At 45.6% G+C, this 17,170-nt stretch overlaps 1 protein-coding gene across 7 annotated transcripts in view; it reads left to right on the top strand.

Moving 5' to 3' along the window:
- SFXN5 (sideroflexin 5) overlaps positions 1-17,170 on the top strand; it is a 116,139-nt gene that overhangs the window by 12,187 nt on the left and 86,782 nt on the right. For all 7 annotated transcript variants that reach the window (XM_060117552.1, XM_060117553.1, XM_060117550.1 and 4 more), the window contains exon 3: positions 11,376-11,453. In XM_060117552.1, the coding sequence (XP_059973535.1) occupies positions 11,376-11,453 (78 nt within the window). The remainder of the gene's footprint in view (positions 1-11,375; positions 11,454-17,170) is intronic.

The following is a 17,170-nucleotide window of genomic DNA, read 5'->3' as shown; positions in this document are numbered from 1 at the left end:
TTGTGTGTCTGGCTTCTTTCCCTTAGCATGGTGCTTTTGACATTCATCTATGTTGTTGCATGTATCAGTACTTCATCCCTCCTGACCGCTGAGCAGCATTCCATTGAGAGGATGCTCCAGAATTTGTTTATCCATCCACTTGCTGATGAACACCTGGGCTGTTCCCATTTTCTGATTATTATCAATAAAATTGCTCTGAGCATTCTTTGTGTGGACGTATGCTTTCGTTTCTCTTGTGTGAATAACTAGGACTGGGATTGCTGGTTCATACGGTAAGTGTGGTAAGTATATGTTTAACTTCATAGGAAACTGCCAAACTGTCATTTAAAAATTGCTGTACATTTTACATTCTCATCTACAATGTTTTAGTTGCTCCACATCCTCACCAATCCTTGATATTATCAAATGTAAATGTATTGTCAGATTTATTTGAGCCATCCCAAGAAGTGTGTCTTTATATCCTTTGTATTGTATTTACAGATGTGTACAGCAATGCATACACATGTAAAGCAGCAAATATTTATTAAGCATTTTCTGTGAGCAAGGCAGTGTCATAGCATTTTACATGTATAAGCTCATCAGATTAACTCAAAGCAACCCTATGAGGTAGATTCTATTCTAAGTTCCATTTTACAGATGAGGAAACAGACAGACAGAAGTTAAGTCTCATGCACATGGTGCTGGCCAGTGATGGAGCCAGGGTATGAACGCAGGTGAGCTTGCTCCAGAACCCTTTGCATTCCTGTTCAGGTAACTCAAGTTTAGGGAGCCCTCCCAAGATTACTCAGCTGGAAGAAGGCCTGAGCTCCCACTCTGGGTCCCCACATACCCTGAGGCAAGTCATTGAGCCTCTGAGTTAGCCCCCCGAGTAGACAGCACTTCTCTGCTCATCTTCTCTGTGCTGAGCATTGGCTTGCTCCAACTCTTGGAGGGAAAAGAGGCACACGGCCTGCTAGGTACCTGGACCTAGAACCATTCCCATTGTTCCTGGGAGAGCAGCCCAGTAATAGGCAATGTGGGAATTACCCTGATATGTGGTTTCCTCCTGTATCTCAGGAAGGATGAAGGACTCAAGTATTTAACTTAAGGGCAAGGCTATTGTACTTCTGGGCCCTGTCTAGATTCTCCTAAGGAGTAATCAAAGTGATTCCATAGAAATTTGGAAGAGCACCAAACTAGAGAAACTACGTACCTAGCCTAGGTTATGTGTCTTTCTTGAAAGCTCCCAAATGGTGCACAGCTAGATAGAGTTGCAACACAAATCCCGACATAAATGCCAGCTGCTTGATGGAGGAGGCAGTAAAGGCCAGTGCTTATTAAGGGTGGACTTCGAGGCACGTTGAGAGATGGTGGGGGGAGCCTTGGGAGGTCCGGAGGTTCTTCAGGGCTCCCCTGATTAACAGAAGCAGTCAGGGGCTTTGGGGATGGATGGGCAGCTGCAGAGCAGCACGCCGCCTGTGCTGCTCACAGGCCCCCCTCTCCAGTCCACCCTCCTCTCATTCCCAGACCATTTCATTTTACTGCTCTCTTCCTGTACCACATTTTTGTCTTCAACTCTTGCATTTTGAAAGGTCCCAGCATTCTTGTATATCACTAAACCATCTCTTCCCTATTTCCCCATCAGTAAATTTAAAAATCTCATACATTTTTTTTTTACTATTAATTGAAATGTCAAGGAAACTTAACTATTTACTGACTAGGAAATAACCAGTGCAATAGAAATTTTAGAATATTTTTCAAATTTCACATGTTTCTTCCCCTCATCAAAGATTCTGATAGGCTTCCTGGAAAGAACTAGACCTCTCCCTCCTGCATCCCAGCTGGGAACTGTTTCCAATACTACTTGCTGGCCTTTTGGAAATTTTCTGCCCACAGAAGATCTTCTAGGCCCTAAAAAATCTGGAAGGGCCATGAGTGGGCCCTTCATGCCCTCCCTGGCCCTAGTCCAGGCAGCTTGCTTAGCAAAGCCCTCTGCATGGAAACAATGAGAAATTAGAGGCACCAAGAGGAAAGAATCTCTTACCTGAGCCCCTCCCCCCAACTATGGTGCTACCAGGAGGGCCAGTTCCCCCTTCTGCTGGGCTCAGTCCACAGACCATGGCTTATGTCTTTAAAGCACTGTTTCTCTCCCAGGGCCCTTGGCTGGTGTCCTGGGAGGGAGCGTGGGGTGGTGGCTGCCCAGGGGGAGGAGATCTGGACAGGCCTGTTCATCTGTGAGGACGGGAGGAGAGTGGAGAACATGAGGAGGTGGCTCTGGAAGCCAGAGTGTCCTGAGGTGGAAAGGTCCTGGGCAGCTTGAGCCTTCTGGTGACCCGGTTCTGAGGGGCATTAGCCGAGTCAATGGATAGACTCATCTTGAGAGAGTTTTGCAGCTACTTGTTTGCAATTTATAACAGACCAAGCTTTGAAAAGATTCCAACCCTTGTATGTGTAATGAGGTGGAGCAAATTTTATTCGCCATAATTTCTCTTAGGAAGAAGGCTGTCATTGTTCTAAGAATGTCTTGAGCAAGGCTTCAGAAAGGGAGGAGGTTGCCTGCTTGACAGAGGGGGAAGAATTGTGTTTTTTGATCCTCCCAAAGAGAGGAGAGAGAAGGAACAAGAGGGGAAAACAGTGGGAAGGAGAGCGAGTAACCACGATGAACTGAAAGGCTAGTGTCTGAGGGCCCTTTTGAGATTGGTCATACATGCTTGTGAAAGTTCCTGTCCCCTCCACCATCATTCCTGTGATATTGTCATAAAATCTGCCTGGTTCCTGAAGTCCAGCAAGAGTAAATTCTATGGAGGGATCTTGGGGGGCTGTGAGTCTACTGTCAGGGTGCCGTGTGTGCAGGATTGGGCCTGAGGAAGGAAACCACCGGGACCTGGCAGAAGCCCTAGCTTTGTCCTTCCACATAGGTCACGGAATTAGATTTAGATCCCTAAGGGCAAGGCTATACCAGCTGACATCTAGGTTATTTTAAATTATGAACTGAAGATGAAAGGGGTTTGCTATTCTGAATTCAATAATTATTTAAGAGAACGAATTGTTGGCAGAGTATCATTCTGAAGGACATAGAAAACCAACTGAAACAGTGTTAATAACACCAACTCCTTATTAGTATTGGTGTAGTAATCTGAAACTATTTTGGGTGTATTGTAGGACAGAATAAATCGTTATACTGATGCTGGGCACCAGGGTTCTCAACATGGGAGTAGGGAGATACAAATATGGAGTAGGGGAAAAGACAAAAACTATGTGATGTTGTATTTGAATTGGAGGTATCAATATGAACTTAAGATTTACCCACACACACAAACACACACACACACTTACATTTATATTTCTCAATTTCCTGGCTCTGTTCACTGAAAGGTCCATGACACCCCAGTAACAATGAACACACTTAGCACTCAGATCTTGGTTTCTAAATACCATTACTTACAAAAAGGACCCAGGGCTTCTTGGAGAGATGGCCAAGTCCACACCCAAGGCAAAGAGACTTGCTACAGAAAGTAAGAAATTATTCATAGACTGATGGAGACACAGGAACAGGAAGTGGCTGCATCCCACTAGCCACATTTGGGACAATTCAAACATTAAGAAAAAGAAAAACAATGGATTATAATACATTGAATAATAAGAAGAATCCATGAGTCCATAGTCAAACTAAAAATGTGAAAGAGGGAAGCTCATATTCACAGAAGAATGTCAGCTAATAAATGTAGAAGGAAATAAACATTGTGTAATCCTCAACAAAATAACTGATTTTGACAAGGATCATTAATGGATGCTATTTTCATAGAGTAAAAGTTGTTGGGGGCTTCCCTGGTGGTGCAGTGGTTGAGAGTCCACCTGCTGAGACAGGGGATACGGATTCGTGCCCCGGTCCGGGAAGATCCCACATGCCGCAGAGCGGCTGGGCCCGTGAGCCATGGCCGCTGAGCCTGCGCGTCCGGAGCCTGTGCTCCGCAACGGGAGAGGCCACAACAGTGAGAGGCCCACGTACCGCAGAAAAAAAAAAAAAAAAAAAAAAAAGTTGTTGGGAAACAGGATATTCTTATGCTTTCAGGTAAGTATCACCTCCAAATATTATTTAGCAATTACTAAGGGGAAAAGGTACCTTTACAGTGGAGAGCTTGGAGGATACCCCTTTAACCAGGTGATGAGGCATCATCACTAACAATGAAAACAGCTGATATTGTGGGCCTCTTGATGTGATGTGGGTAGTAATCTCTAAATATTAAAGTCTAAAGAAGAAAATAAAAACTGCTCATTATCTCACCTGCAAGAAATAATCACAATTAACATTCTGGTATATGTATATGTACAAAATTAGGATGGTTTGTATAATGTGTATATAGATATAGATATAGATATAGATATAGATATAGATATAGATGTATCTATATCTTACTCTATCTCTGTACAGACAGTCCCCAACTTAAGATGGACTTTATGATGGTGTGAAAGCAATACACATTCAGTAGAAATCATACTTCGAATTGTGAATTTTGATCATATCCTGGGCTAGTGATATGCGATACAATACACTCTCATGTTGTTGGGCCATGCCAGCCACAGGTCCCAGTCAGCCACGTGATCACGAGGCGAAACCACCGATACACTTAGAACCATTCTGTACCCACACAACCATTCTGTTTTTCACTTTTAGTACAGTATTCAATGACTTACGTGAGATATTCAACATTTTATTATAAAATAGCCTCTGTGTTAGATGATTTTGCCCAACTGTAGGCTAATGTAAGTGTTCTGAGCATGTGTAAGGTAGGCCAGGCTAAGCTATGATGTTCGGTGGTATTAAATGCTTTTTCAACTTAAGATATGATATTTTCAGGAATTCCCTGGTGGTCCAGTGGTTAGGACTCTGTGCTTCCACTGCAGGGGGCACATGTTCGAACCCAGGTCGGGGAACTAAGATCCTGCATGCTGCGTGACATGGCCAAAAAAAAAAAAAGATGGTATTTTCACTTATAGTGGATTTCTCAGGATGAATCCCATCATGAGTCAAGGAAGATCTGTGTGTGTATTATGTATATATATGTATACATACATAAATATATATATATATATTTAAAATCATATGTGATATATGTATACATGATATATATATTTTTTTCCATGTAGCATATCATGAGCATTTTTCCTTGTCATTAAATATTGTTTCAAAATGTGTTTAATAACTGTATAGTAATCCATCATGTGGCTATTCTCTAACTTAATCATTTTCTCAACTGGCCATGTGGGTAGTTTCAAGTCTTTTGCCATTATAAATAATATTGCAATAAATATCCTTTGTACGTAAATCTCCCCATATTTCTCTTTATTTCCTTTGGGTAAATTCCTGAAAGTAGAATTTTTGAATGAAAGGCATTTTAAGGCTTTTGATATATATTACCAAATTGCCCTGTAAATTTTACCAACCTGTACCAAGATTATATCAGTTTATGCTCTCAGTAGCAGTAAGTAAGGATGTCCATTTAAATGCATTCTAGACAGCATCAGATAGTCTAATTTTAAAATTTTTAATGGAATTTTTAATTTAAAAATTTTCAAATGTCAGTATTCTTATACACTTCAGGTTTTTGCCCATCTGTATCTGTTTTTGGCATACTTATTACATTGAACACAGACTTTTTATTTGCTTTTATCATCTATTTCCAGGCGTTTATAATTTTGGGAAATCATGTCTTATAGTATAAATAACCATCCCTGTTAGACTTTTAGGTCTAACAGGTAGGTTGTTTCCTACCATTTTTGCTTTCCTGCAAAAAATAGTCTCTGGCAAATCATTTTTCATTTCTGCTAAATTTATTTTTTAGAAAAAAATTCCCAAGAGTAGGGTATCCAGGCTGGAGACCATGATTGTTTTTATAGTTCTTGGGGTAGCTGGACAGATTTATTTTCTAAAGGTCTGTACCACCTATCACGCTGCCAGAATTATATGGGTTTACCTCACATCGGTGTCCTGAAGGTGATCAGAGGTCTGCCACAGGGAAACAGAGCTCTCTCCCCATGTGTCCCTGGTTTCCCCTTCCCTTGTGCCTCCCAGAGGGTAGCTCATGGTTGGCGTGAGCCAAGAACCAATCTCAGCACAGATAACCCCGTGGGTCCCGGGACCGCTGGGAGGGAAGATGAGAGAAGGGTTTGAGGCTCTGCCTGCACAGAAATTATTAGCTTTGGCCCCCAAATCCCACTGCTTGGGAGCCACAAAGAAATGGTTTAAGCTGTGGTTGCAGACAAGGTAAGCATGCGCGGCCTGGCCGTTGTCAGATGCAAGACGGGCCCAGGTGAGAGCAATCAAATACTCAGCGATCGGGGCAGGACGTGAGGTAATCTGCAGGCCCCGCCCCCCGCCCCCGCTGCCAATTCATTCTCCCCTGACCACTGACACTCCCCTTCCTTCCTTCCTCCCTCCTTCCCTTTTTTTTTTTTTTAAGTTCTGCAAGCTTTGAGACTCCCAAACTTTTGACTGCCTGAAATGCCCATGTTTCAATTGTACCACTTCCGCTAAACATGCTCTGCAATTTCTCTGTGTGCAATTTCTCCTTCCCTTTCTTACCTGGGGTGCCCGGCCCCAGTAGGCATCAGCTTTTCGTGATGCAGGCGTTGCTGTGGTTTCTCTGGGAGACCACCCCTCTCTCAGTTACCGACTATCATGAGGACAGGAGGCTCTTCTGTGTTCATGTCTCATAGAAATGGCCCAGAGCTGGGATTGAGGGGACTTGGTGTTCCTAGGTGCCACCCACCCACTCTGTGACCCTGGGTGCCAAAATGCCCTTCCCGCTCGGGCCCCAAATGTCTCAGAGAAAGGAATACCTACGTGGTTCTGTAATATTCACACACAGGGGTATTCTCATCCACATCCTGTGTGAACTGGGCATGCATGACCTCTTGGAATCCCAGGATTCTGTAAAACCAGCATCATCATTGAGGGACTCTGGCCTGCTGCTTTGGAACCTGGATCCCTAACCCTGACCATACCCTTCACTTCTCCTCCCCAGCAGTCTCAGTCATTCATTTTTGTTAAATGCTCATTATATGTGGCCCTGTGTTGGTGATGGGCTGGGGTAGGTGTGTCCTGCAGTTCTGCAAAGATACCTAAAACCAGTCCCTTGCTCCTGCACCTTGCAGTCTCTGACAGATAACATGGGCACATACTGGTAAGTGGTCTGGGACCTCAGAGAGGTGCAAACCAAATTCTCTCTGGCTGTTCAGAGGACGGAGAGAACATTTCTGGAAGATTCCTGGAGAAGATGGCCCTGAGCCTTGAAGGATGGATGGGGATGGGGATAGACTGTTGGTGAGGAAGGATGTCCTCCTCCCCAAGGGTGGTGGGGGGAACAGTGTGGGCAGGATCAGGAGGTGGGAACCTGCAGGTACCACCTGGGGAGTGGGTGGGTCCTTTATCAGAAGTGGGGGTGAAATGTTTCTGGGTGTTCCTCACACCCTGACCGGGTGCTGTCACTCCCATCATATATTTTAACATATTAAATATTATAATAAATATTTAAATCATTTTGACATCCTCCCTAGACAAGCATGGATTATACTCAGTCTGCATTTAGCTTGGGCATGGGCTACAGGGTACCGCCTTCCCTCAGAAAAAGATTAGCTTTGCTTCTGATGACTTTCCTCATCTTTCTTTTTTGTGCCTTTCCTTCCTGTGTCCCACCATCCCCATTCCTGTCTGGCAGGGTCTCCTGCCTCTCTGCCACCACCCTAACACTCCATGCCTGCCCTTTTGCTGCCTTTTTCCCCTCAGGGCCTTGGGGTGGGACCTCTGTTCAAATTCTCTGCCCTGAAACAGACCTCCCAGGTGCCTGTTTCCTGAGGGAGTTTCCGGAGGCCATGCCCCATCAAATACAGGTGCTGTGACACTTTCTGGCAGTCTGGAGATGGAGTCTGGGAAGCAACACTGGGCCGTCCCTCCCCCAGCCCAGGGCTCCAGAGAAGGGCCTGCTGCCTTGTCTCCAAGCCAGCTGGGCCCCTCACCATCTTTGTGTTGAGGGCCTAGCTGCCTGTTTGTTCCTGGTTGAAAAGACCTCCTACCAAGTTCACCCTGCCATTGACCCCCAGCTTTCCCCATCCCTCTCAAGCATCACAATGCACTGGGGTGAGAGGAGGGTTTAAAGCAAACCTATCCCTCAAGTCTCCCTGAAAATCATCCCTTTTTCTGCTGTGAGGAGTCCAGCTCCCAGGACAGCCAGCCCTCAGGGACCTCTCAAGACAAGTGGCCTGGGGCCTGGGGCCTTGCCTGTCCCACAGAGGCGCTAGGAGCCCTGACCCCTCAGCCTCTGACCTGGGGGGCCAAGCTGAGGCTTAGCAAGGCCCAGAGGCAGAAAAGCACATTCTAGCTTTCCCCAGTCCTGCATTCGCAGACTTGTCTTGAGAAACTTTGGATTTGGTTCTTTCTCAATGCATGCCAAGATCAGGGCTCTTTGGAACTTACTCCTGAGACAAGAGGCCTCCCTTTGATGACCGTGTCAAATGAGATGGAATCTGGCCAGGTTCTTAGAAGAACTCAGGAGAATCCCTGGAGTGGGAAAATAATGAGAAAGCGGGGCCATTCACCATTCAGGGTGGAAAGTAGAGCATTCATTGTCGGGGCAGAGGCTGAGGCTGGGAGGAAGCAGGCTCGGGGTGGGGAGCTGGCCGCATCACTAGGAAGTTTTGGGGGTTGCAGGGACAGCAAGGGTCTGACTAAACTCTGGGCTTGAATACTAAACTGCTCAGTTTCTGTGTGACCTTAAGCAAGTTAAAACCAACAATCAACATGAAAAACAAATGTATTAAGTCTAGAAGGAAAATCATCACTTTGCAAGTGGTATGTTTACAGGTGATTAAAAATTTTTTGTGTGCTTTGAATTTTTCTGCCATTTTCTCTAAACAGCATGGATTACTAGTATAACTGGCAAAACAAAAACAAAAAACACAAAGCTATCTGTACTTTGGAAACAGATTCTGGGAAAGGACTCTGGAATTCAGGGATTGATATGCATATATTTGAAAGGGGAGAGGCAGTGCTTTCCAGCAGTCAGGCTACGCCCAAGTGAGAAATTTTCCTGGCCCCCTGACAGTCCCGGCTGGTTTGTCTGGGCTGGCAGTTAGTCCTGCTATTTCAGTACAGGAGGTGGCTGTTCATTTCCCATCCTATGTGACCACTGTCAGCCTGCTCAGCAAATGCCCCACGGGGTGCCCTCCCTGGGGCTGCATGCTGCCTTTAGACCAGGGGCTTCTGTTGAGGTCTCTCTGTACTCCCGTCCTTAGCCAGGTTTGTCACTTGGTCAAAGGGGAACACGGTGGCTTCCCTGGGTTTCTTCCCCCACGATGAGCATCCCTGATGCCTGGGTTCCTCATCTGACCTTGACATAGGCTGCCTTCTCTCACTGTTGTCACTGTTTATTGTTGATTTTTAGAGGTATAACATACATACAGGAAAATGCACAAATCTTAAGTGTATGGCCTAATGGATTTTGATATATGTTTATACCATGTAACCACCAGTCAGATCAAGACATTGAACATTTCCATTATTCCAGAGGGTTCCCTCATGCCCTTTCCAAGTCAGTACCACCACCACCCCGCCCCGCCCCAAGGTAACACTGTAATGACCTCTACCACCATAGGTGCATTTTGCCTGTTTTTGAATTTTATATATACTTTATTTATTTATTTATTTAGGCTGCTCTGGGTCTTAGTTGCAGCACGTGGGATCTTCATAGTGGCATGTTTAGTTGCAGCATGCAGGATCTTTAGTTGCGTTGTGGCATGCGTGTGGGATCTAGTTCACCAACCAGGGATCGAACCCTGGCCCCCTGCACTGGAAGCATGGAGTCTTACCCACTGGACCACCAGGGATGTCCCATGAATTTTATATATACTTTTCTGTGTTTGCCTTCTTTTGCTTATCATTATATGTATCAGCCTTCTATTATTATGTAACAAATCACCCCAAAATTTAGTGGCTTGAAACAACAAAAAGCAATTCTTTTGCTTACTGATCTTCAGTTTGGGCAGGGCTTAGAGGGGATGGTTTGTCTCTGCTCCATGCAGCTTCGGCTAGGGCAGCTTGACTGGGGAAGGTCCATTTCAAGATGGCTCACTTTCATGGCAGGCAAGTTGGTGCTGACCATTAGCTGGTGGCTTAACTGGAGCCCCAGGCCCTCAGTTCTTATCCTCATGGGTCGTCTCTCAGTAGCCTGCTTGGGCTTCCTTACACTATGATGGCTGAGTTCCAAGAGAGTGAGCACCCCAAGCGAACAAGGTGGAAGTGCAAGGCATTTTTATGACCTAGCCTCAGAGGTCACATAGCCTCACCTTGGCTATACTCTATTGTTGAGGCAGTCATAAAGGCCTGCTCAGGATCAAGGGGAGGGGACATAGACTGTACCTCTGGATGGGGCATGTGGGAAAGTTCTAGAAGAACATGGGGGCTGAGAGATATTGGGGTGCCAATCTGGGGAAGATTCATCCACATTGTAACATATATTTGTAGTTTGCTTTTTTAAATGAGGTATAATATTTCATTGTGTGCATATACCACAGTTTACTTATCTAATCTATTACTGACCTTTGAATTGTTTGCAGTTTGGTGCTGTTTGAAGAGGGCCACTATGAATATTCTTATACAAAGTCTTTCAGTGGATAAGGGCTGCCTTCTCTCACTGTTGCTGTCTCTTTAGCTTTTAAGATTTTAAAAATCATAACAATTCTATCCTTTTATTTTTTTCTTTCCCCATCAGTTACTGTGGCCATATGTATTTTAGTATGTAAATCTCTGCTAGTGTTTTTTAACTGTTGGGGAGAAATTATATAAGTATTACATAAATATGTTCTCTTTATAAAAACATTCAATATTACAATTAAGATTAAAGTTCCTCCCGACACCGCTTGCCAAGTCTGAGCCCTTTCCTCCTACCCCGAGGTAACCCCTGTCACCAGTTTGGTGGGTCTCCTTCTAGAGCATTTTTGATGCATCTTCGCACATAAATACTCTCATAGGAAATATTGTTTTCTATGTGTGTGTGTTTTGTCTGTTTGGTACAACGAACAGCATCATACAGCTCTGCAATTTGCTTTCTCACTTAAAAAAATATCTTGGAGATATGGCCATGTAGATCTACTTTACTTTTAAACTGCTGAATAATGTTCCATAGTATTATTATGCCACTGCCATTTAGCCGTTTCCCTATGAAAGGACATTTAGGCTGTTGGCTTCTTTAATGTTTTGCGTGAGTCCCATGAACTGGAGGGCAGGCCTTGTACACTGTAAATATAGTCAGCGCTTGATCAGTACTGATGCACTCCTGCAAGGAAAGGGTTGCCGGAGCCCTGGATGTGTGTTCCTCAATGTCCCTTTTCTTTGCCTGCAGAGACGTCTCAGAGAGGCTGTGCAGCTGCTGGAAGACTACAAGCATGGGACCCTGCGTCCGGGGGTTACTAACGAGCAGGTAACTCTGCTAGAGGTGGGGAGGGAAAGGAAGGTGGCAAATTCACCACCCACTCCCTGCAGCCAGAACCACTTCTCTTCCCTTCAGAATCCACTTCTACTGCTGCTACATCCCTTGTGGACTTCTGGCTTTTAGGAAGGGATATTCAAGTCTCTCCTATAACCTGGGTCTGGTAGGGAGGCTGATAAGGCTAGAGATGCCTAAGGCAGTAGTTTGCTGGAGCTAACGTGTGCATCTTTTTCCAATTCCACATTCAGTGACATCAAGTGATGGCTTGAAATCATCCACAATAGGAGAATTTACACCATGGAAATTGGCAAATACTATAAATCATGACTTTTTTCTTAAAGAATCAAGTATTAAACATTTAACAGCATACCACTACTCAAAAGTTCAGATTGAGGGTGGGAAAGATGGGGGAGGATGGTGGGGATGAGGCTAAAACACTGTAATTTCATTTTTTTATATCATGTAGGAACTTGAATTAGAACTAATTGAAATGTTGATGGTTTTGTTTAGTTTGGGGGAAGGGTAGGGACATGTAGTTTAGAGCGCAGCTCTAGAGCTCTAGTGACTGTAGAGATAGATGGTTGATGTGCTGAAGTTTTTCTTTTTGTTCATAAGCTTTATTTTAAAATCTATTAAAAATTAATTTCATAGTTTTTTTCAAAGTAATCTATGTGCATAGTTCAAAAAGTCAAATAGTACTAAAACACTTGTAAGGAAAAATAGTATGTTGCCCCATCCCTCCTCAATTCCCATTTCTATTCCCCAGAAGCAAATACTGTTAGCTGTTTCTTCAGTTAGAAACCTATATTTCAAACTAGCATGCTTATCTATACCGCTATTTCTCAAGTAGTTCTTTTATATTATCTATTACGGTAGTTGAGGATTCAGCTCTCTTATTATTCACTCCCATAAACACATTTCTCTCCCCTACCCTCATCACCCTCCCCAAATAGTTATCGTAGTTTTGGGGTTTATGGATATTCAATATTCACATTACTACAATTATATGAATAATATTACAACTTTGTTGTACATGATTATGTTTCCTCTCCTTTTTGACTTTATGTCTTACCTGGATTTAATAATTGCCTCATTTTTTCTTATTAACACAGTTTTCCTTGAACCATCTCAAATTCTTACTGCACCCTGTAGCAGCCTTTTGATATTTTCCGTGCCTCATTTCAGTCTGAAGACTCCTGTCCTTCAGTTCCATTATTTTTCTCTGAAACTTTCATTTCTGAAGACCACCTCCCTCCAGCTCCAGGCCTTCCTCTTGGTATACACCTTCATTTTGGTGGAACACCTCTTCTGGTGGCTTCCTGAAAAAAAGGCAAATGGGAAGAAAATTTTGAATCCTTTTAGATCTGAAAAAAAGGTAATTTGTAATTGTAATTCTGCACTCAGCTTTAACTGACAGTTTGGCTAAGGAGAAAATTCCAGTTTTTAGGTTGATAATCATTTTCCTTCAGAATTTTGGAGACATTGCTCTTCTGGCTTCCAGTCTAGCTGTTGAAAAAGCCAATGCTATTTTATTCCTGATTCTTTGCAAGTGACCTGTTTTCTCTCTTTGGGAATGTTTAGGATCTTCTCTTTATCTATACAGTTTATTTCTAAAACTCCACAATGCCATCTCTTTTAAAATTCATTATTTTGGGTTCCTGGTGACCTCTTTCAATCTGAAGACTCCTATCTCTCAGTTCTGGCAACTTTTCTTATACTGTTTCTTTGATAATTTCTTCTCATTCTGGAATTCCTATTAGTCAAATATTCAACATCTTAGATTAACACTCAGATTTTCTTATCCTTTTTTTCTCTCCCATTCCTTCACTTTGTCCCTCTGCTTGGCTTTACAGGAAATTTCTTTGAGTTTATATTCAACATGTCTATTGAATTTCTAACTTCAGCTAGTATAATTTTAATTTCTGAGAGCTATTTGATTGTTTCTTTTCTTGGTTCTTTTTAACAGGATCCTCTTCCTGTTTTGTAAATATAGTATCTTCTCATTGGTCTGCATTATGGAAGCCAAGTAGGAGAAGGAGGCTGGAGTCCCAATATTCACTTTGCAGATTTTCATTAATTTCCCTGCTTTTAGCCTCACCTGCCTCCACTCTCCACTGGGCTAGTATTCCCAAGCCTGGAGTCACTTGGATTCAGTTTCTCCAGAAGGTTGATAAACTTCCATTGTCTGGGGGATACAGGTGAGGGCGGTAAGAGTCACCTAGCTGTGTGGGGAAGGCCGAGGGGTTCTACTGCTTTGAATACAGATTTTCAACCAAATCCCTGTGTTTAGCCCTATGATTAACTCTTTGTTCCTGGGGTGCTTGGTCCCTCCAAGTTCTGAACTTTGCTGGTGCCCTGGGGGTGGTGGCCTGGCTTCTTTTTATTTTAAGATTTTTTTTTTTTTGATATGGACCATTTTTAAAGTCTTTATTGAATTTGTTACAATATTGCTTCTGTTTTTATGTTTTGGTTTTTTGGCCGCGAGGCATGTGGGATCTTAGCTCCCCGACCAGGGATCAAACCTGCCACCCCCTGCATTGGAATGTAAAGTCTTAACCACTGGACCACCAGGGAAGTCCCATGGCCCAGCTTCTTACGTGTGCCTTCTGCGGGCATTGAGGGGAGGCTTCCTCCTCTCTGCTGGATCAGTTACTAAAACTCTACTCATTCTCCATCCAAAACATGTTGCTGTCCCTCCTCTGCTGTTGTCTTCTCTTCTGTTCCATTGGTGACTCTGTGAGACACCGCCCCTGCCTTCTAGCACCTTTAGGTACAAAGCCCAAGCTGAGGCCCTGTGCTGCCACGTGACACACTAGTACCTGGTGGGGTGTTCCATAGGGTGGGTAGCTAAGCCATCAGCCCTCCCTAGTCCAGTTTGTTTCACTGTGTATTTATGGAGCACCTTCAGGCCAGTGTTGGTGCTAGGGCCTGGGGAGAGAGGAGGGGAGAAGCTAGAGGAGGGTCCTGCCTTGTGGACTCCCCAGAATCTCGGCAACGACAGTGAAAACACATGACGCTGTGGGAGAGCAGAGGGAGGAGTAACCTGCCCAGACTAGGGGAGTCTGGAAGAGATTTCTAGCCTGAGGTTTGAGGGATGAGTAGGGTCTGGTGAGGAGGACGGGGTGGATAGGAGGAGTCCAGGCGAGGAAGCACATCATGGACACAGAGAGAATGGGGCATCCAGAGGAAGGGATAGGCGAATGTGCTGGACTGCAGCCCACAACATGGAGGGAGGGCAGAGGTGCCAACAGAGGCAGCCCCTTGGCCGATGTCCTTGTGCGGGGCCCTGGAAGTGACGTGAGCTGCTGCAGTGCTGTTAAGGCAGGGTCCATCTTCAGGTGTCTGTGTTGCCTGCTGAGTTGGGGGCAGCCGTCAGCAGGGAGGGCAGGCTGGGATCTCCCCATTCCTGAGCGTGGTGCTGCCCTCTGGCCATGGGCACCGAGGAGCCTGGGTGGTGTGACCCGACACGCCCCTCTCTAGTCCAGAGTAGTCCTCAGACTGTGGCAGTTCCTCGTGGACCTGTCAGGGGTAGTCCAGCCTCCAGGTCCTTCCTGATCCTGTGTCTCCTCCCAGCCCAAGCTCCCCTCTAGCCTGTCTTCACCCCTTGGGACTCATCCTGCTTTCAGAGTTTGGGGAATGAGGCCATGTTTCCCCTCTTTGCTCCCTTCAGTAGCTTAAAGCTGCCTGTCTTGTTTTCTGGGCCTCCTTTGTTTTCTATCCTGAAAGCCCCCATGTGCCTCCAGGGAGCTGGGAGGAGGGGAGAGGGTGGGGGGGCCCTGGCACTAGCTGTACTTCCCGGTTCTGGCTCACGTCGGTAATGCCTGCAGTGTCCATCTGGAGGCTGGGTAGCACAGTGCTCTAGGTGTGAGCCTGCTGCTCAGTCCCCCAATAAACAGATTGCCCGTCCCCCGCCCTCCTGGCTCCCCAGAGCATTGGGATTGGGCTCTGCTGCAGATCTCACAGTGCTTCCCTCCCTGGGCCTCATCTGCAGAGCCACAACCCCTCTGGCTTCCGGAGCCACAGGAAGAAAGGATGGGTGGTGACATACCAGCTCAGGATCTGGGGAAGCCTCAGCGGTCAGGAATTCATGAAGTCCCCATTCCTGGTTCAGGCTGGCCCTGCTCAAGGGTCATGCTTGTGCTGTCTGAAGAGGCCCAGAATGGTTCTTGACTTCATTGTGGAGAATGGCCTTGTATGCTCTTGGGCTCTGTGCCTGCCCTGATGTCCTTTTGCAGGTGTGTGAGTCAGAAGCCCGTGGCTGTGTCTTGATGCCTGTGGGCCTGTCCCGATGTCATGGGCACCAGTGGGTATCCTATACACTAATTTGTTATCTAACCTGCCCTCCAGTTACAGCATCCCACCAGGGGGTTTGTGCAAGCAGATTGATAGTTTATTCCCCCCTGATGGCCTTGGTTAGCCGAGACTGATATCTCCTCCAGAGACTGTTAACTTGTTGAAAGGTTGCTATACCGATGAAAAATTAGTCCTGAGGATAAAATAAAAATAAATATAATTTACTCTTTGGGCTTGACAGGTAGAAATTTGATGGGCTAGGAACCCTAATAAGGACTGCAGCTACCAGTTAAACAACAAAGCCATAGATGAGAGCAAAAACATAAGTCCAGGCAGCTAAGTTTCTGGATGTTTGCTGTGCTGTGTGCATTTTATATGCCAGGGCCTTGCTGGAATGGTTTGACGTGGATGGAGATGGGTGGGGTTCAATATGGAACGCTCCCCCATGGTAATGAGGCACCACTCACTGCGAGCTCACCAAGGGCCAGGAGCCGTGTTAATATTTGCACTTTACAAGTATTAACTCAATTAATCTTCACAGAAACGCTGTTTGGTAGATGCCTATATTAACCCCATTTTAAAGGTAGGAAAACTGAGGCTCAGAGAGATTATATTACTTACCTCAGGTCACATAACTAGTATGTGGTGGGACAGGAATGCTGGGCCTGGAAGATTCAATGCCCATCTCTCACCCACTGTCTGAAGGTGGATTTGGAAGGGAAGGTGATACTCTGGAGTGGAATGTGTATGCTAACACGGGGCAGAGTGAGTGGGTGGGGTAGGGGTGCTGTCAGAGGAGCTTGGTGCGTGTGCACGTCTCACAGCCCTAGTCACACTCTGTGGTTAACCCTGTCAGGCCAGGTCATGGGCATCTGCGGGGCACCCGGAACGTGAAAGGCACTGTGGCAGGTGGGCGCGGGGCAGGTTCCTGCCCTCACGCAGCCAGCTCCTGTGCAGGCGCACAGGTAAGCAGGCGCTTGGAGGTAGGCTGGTGGCGAGGCAGTTTGGAGTTACGCTACGGTAGTAGGAGTTCAGAGGTGAGAGACTCCTGAGAACGCAGGTGCTGAGGAAGGGCTTCATGCAGGGGAACGCAAGTGGTTGGATGTAGAACGTAGGGAGAGACCCAAGGCCTGGGAGGGATGTCCCCGTAAGTCACAGACAAAGGCCGAGAAGTAGAGTAGAGAGAGAGAGAGCGTGATGAGAGAAAGAGAGAGAGAGGGGGAGAAGTTGAGAGAGGAAGCTGGGAAGTTTAGGGCCAGGTTGTGAAAGTTTCTGAAACCCAGAGAGATGCTGGCTGTGTGGTACTGCAGCAAGGGAGGTGCAGGACAGTGGAACTGTGATCAGATCATTCTGTTCCAGGTAGATGGGGAGGGGTAATTGCCGTTAAGGAAACCAGCTTGGGAGCGACTGGGGTG

Source organism: Mesoplodon densirostris, chromosome 14 (genome assembly GCF_025265405.1).
Source record: "Mesoplodon densirostris isolate mMesDen1 chromosome 14, mMesDen1 primary haplotype, whole genome shotgun sequence".
Taxonomy (NCBI): domain Eukaryota; kingdom Metazoa; phylum Chordata; class Mammalia; order Artiodactyla; family Ziphiidae; genus Mesoplodon; species Mesoplodon densirostris.
Note: the sequence above shows the minus strand (reverse complement) of the source record. Positions and strands in the feature narration are given on the sequence as shown.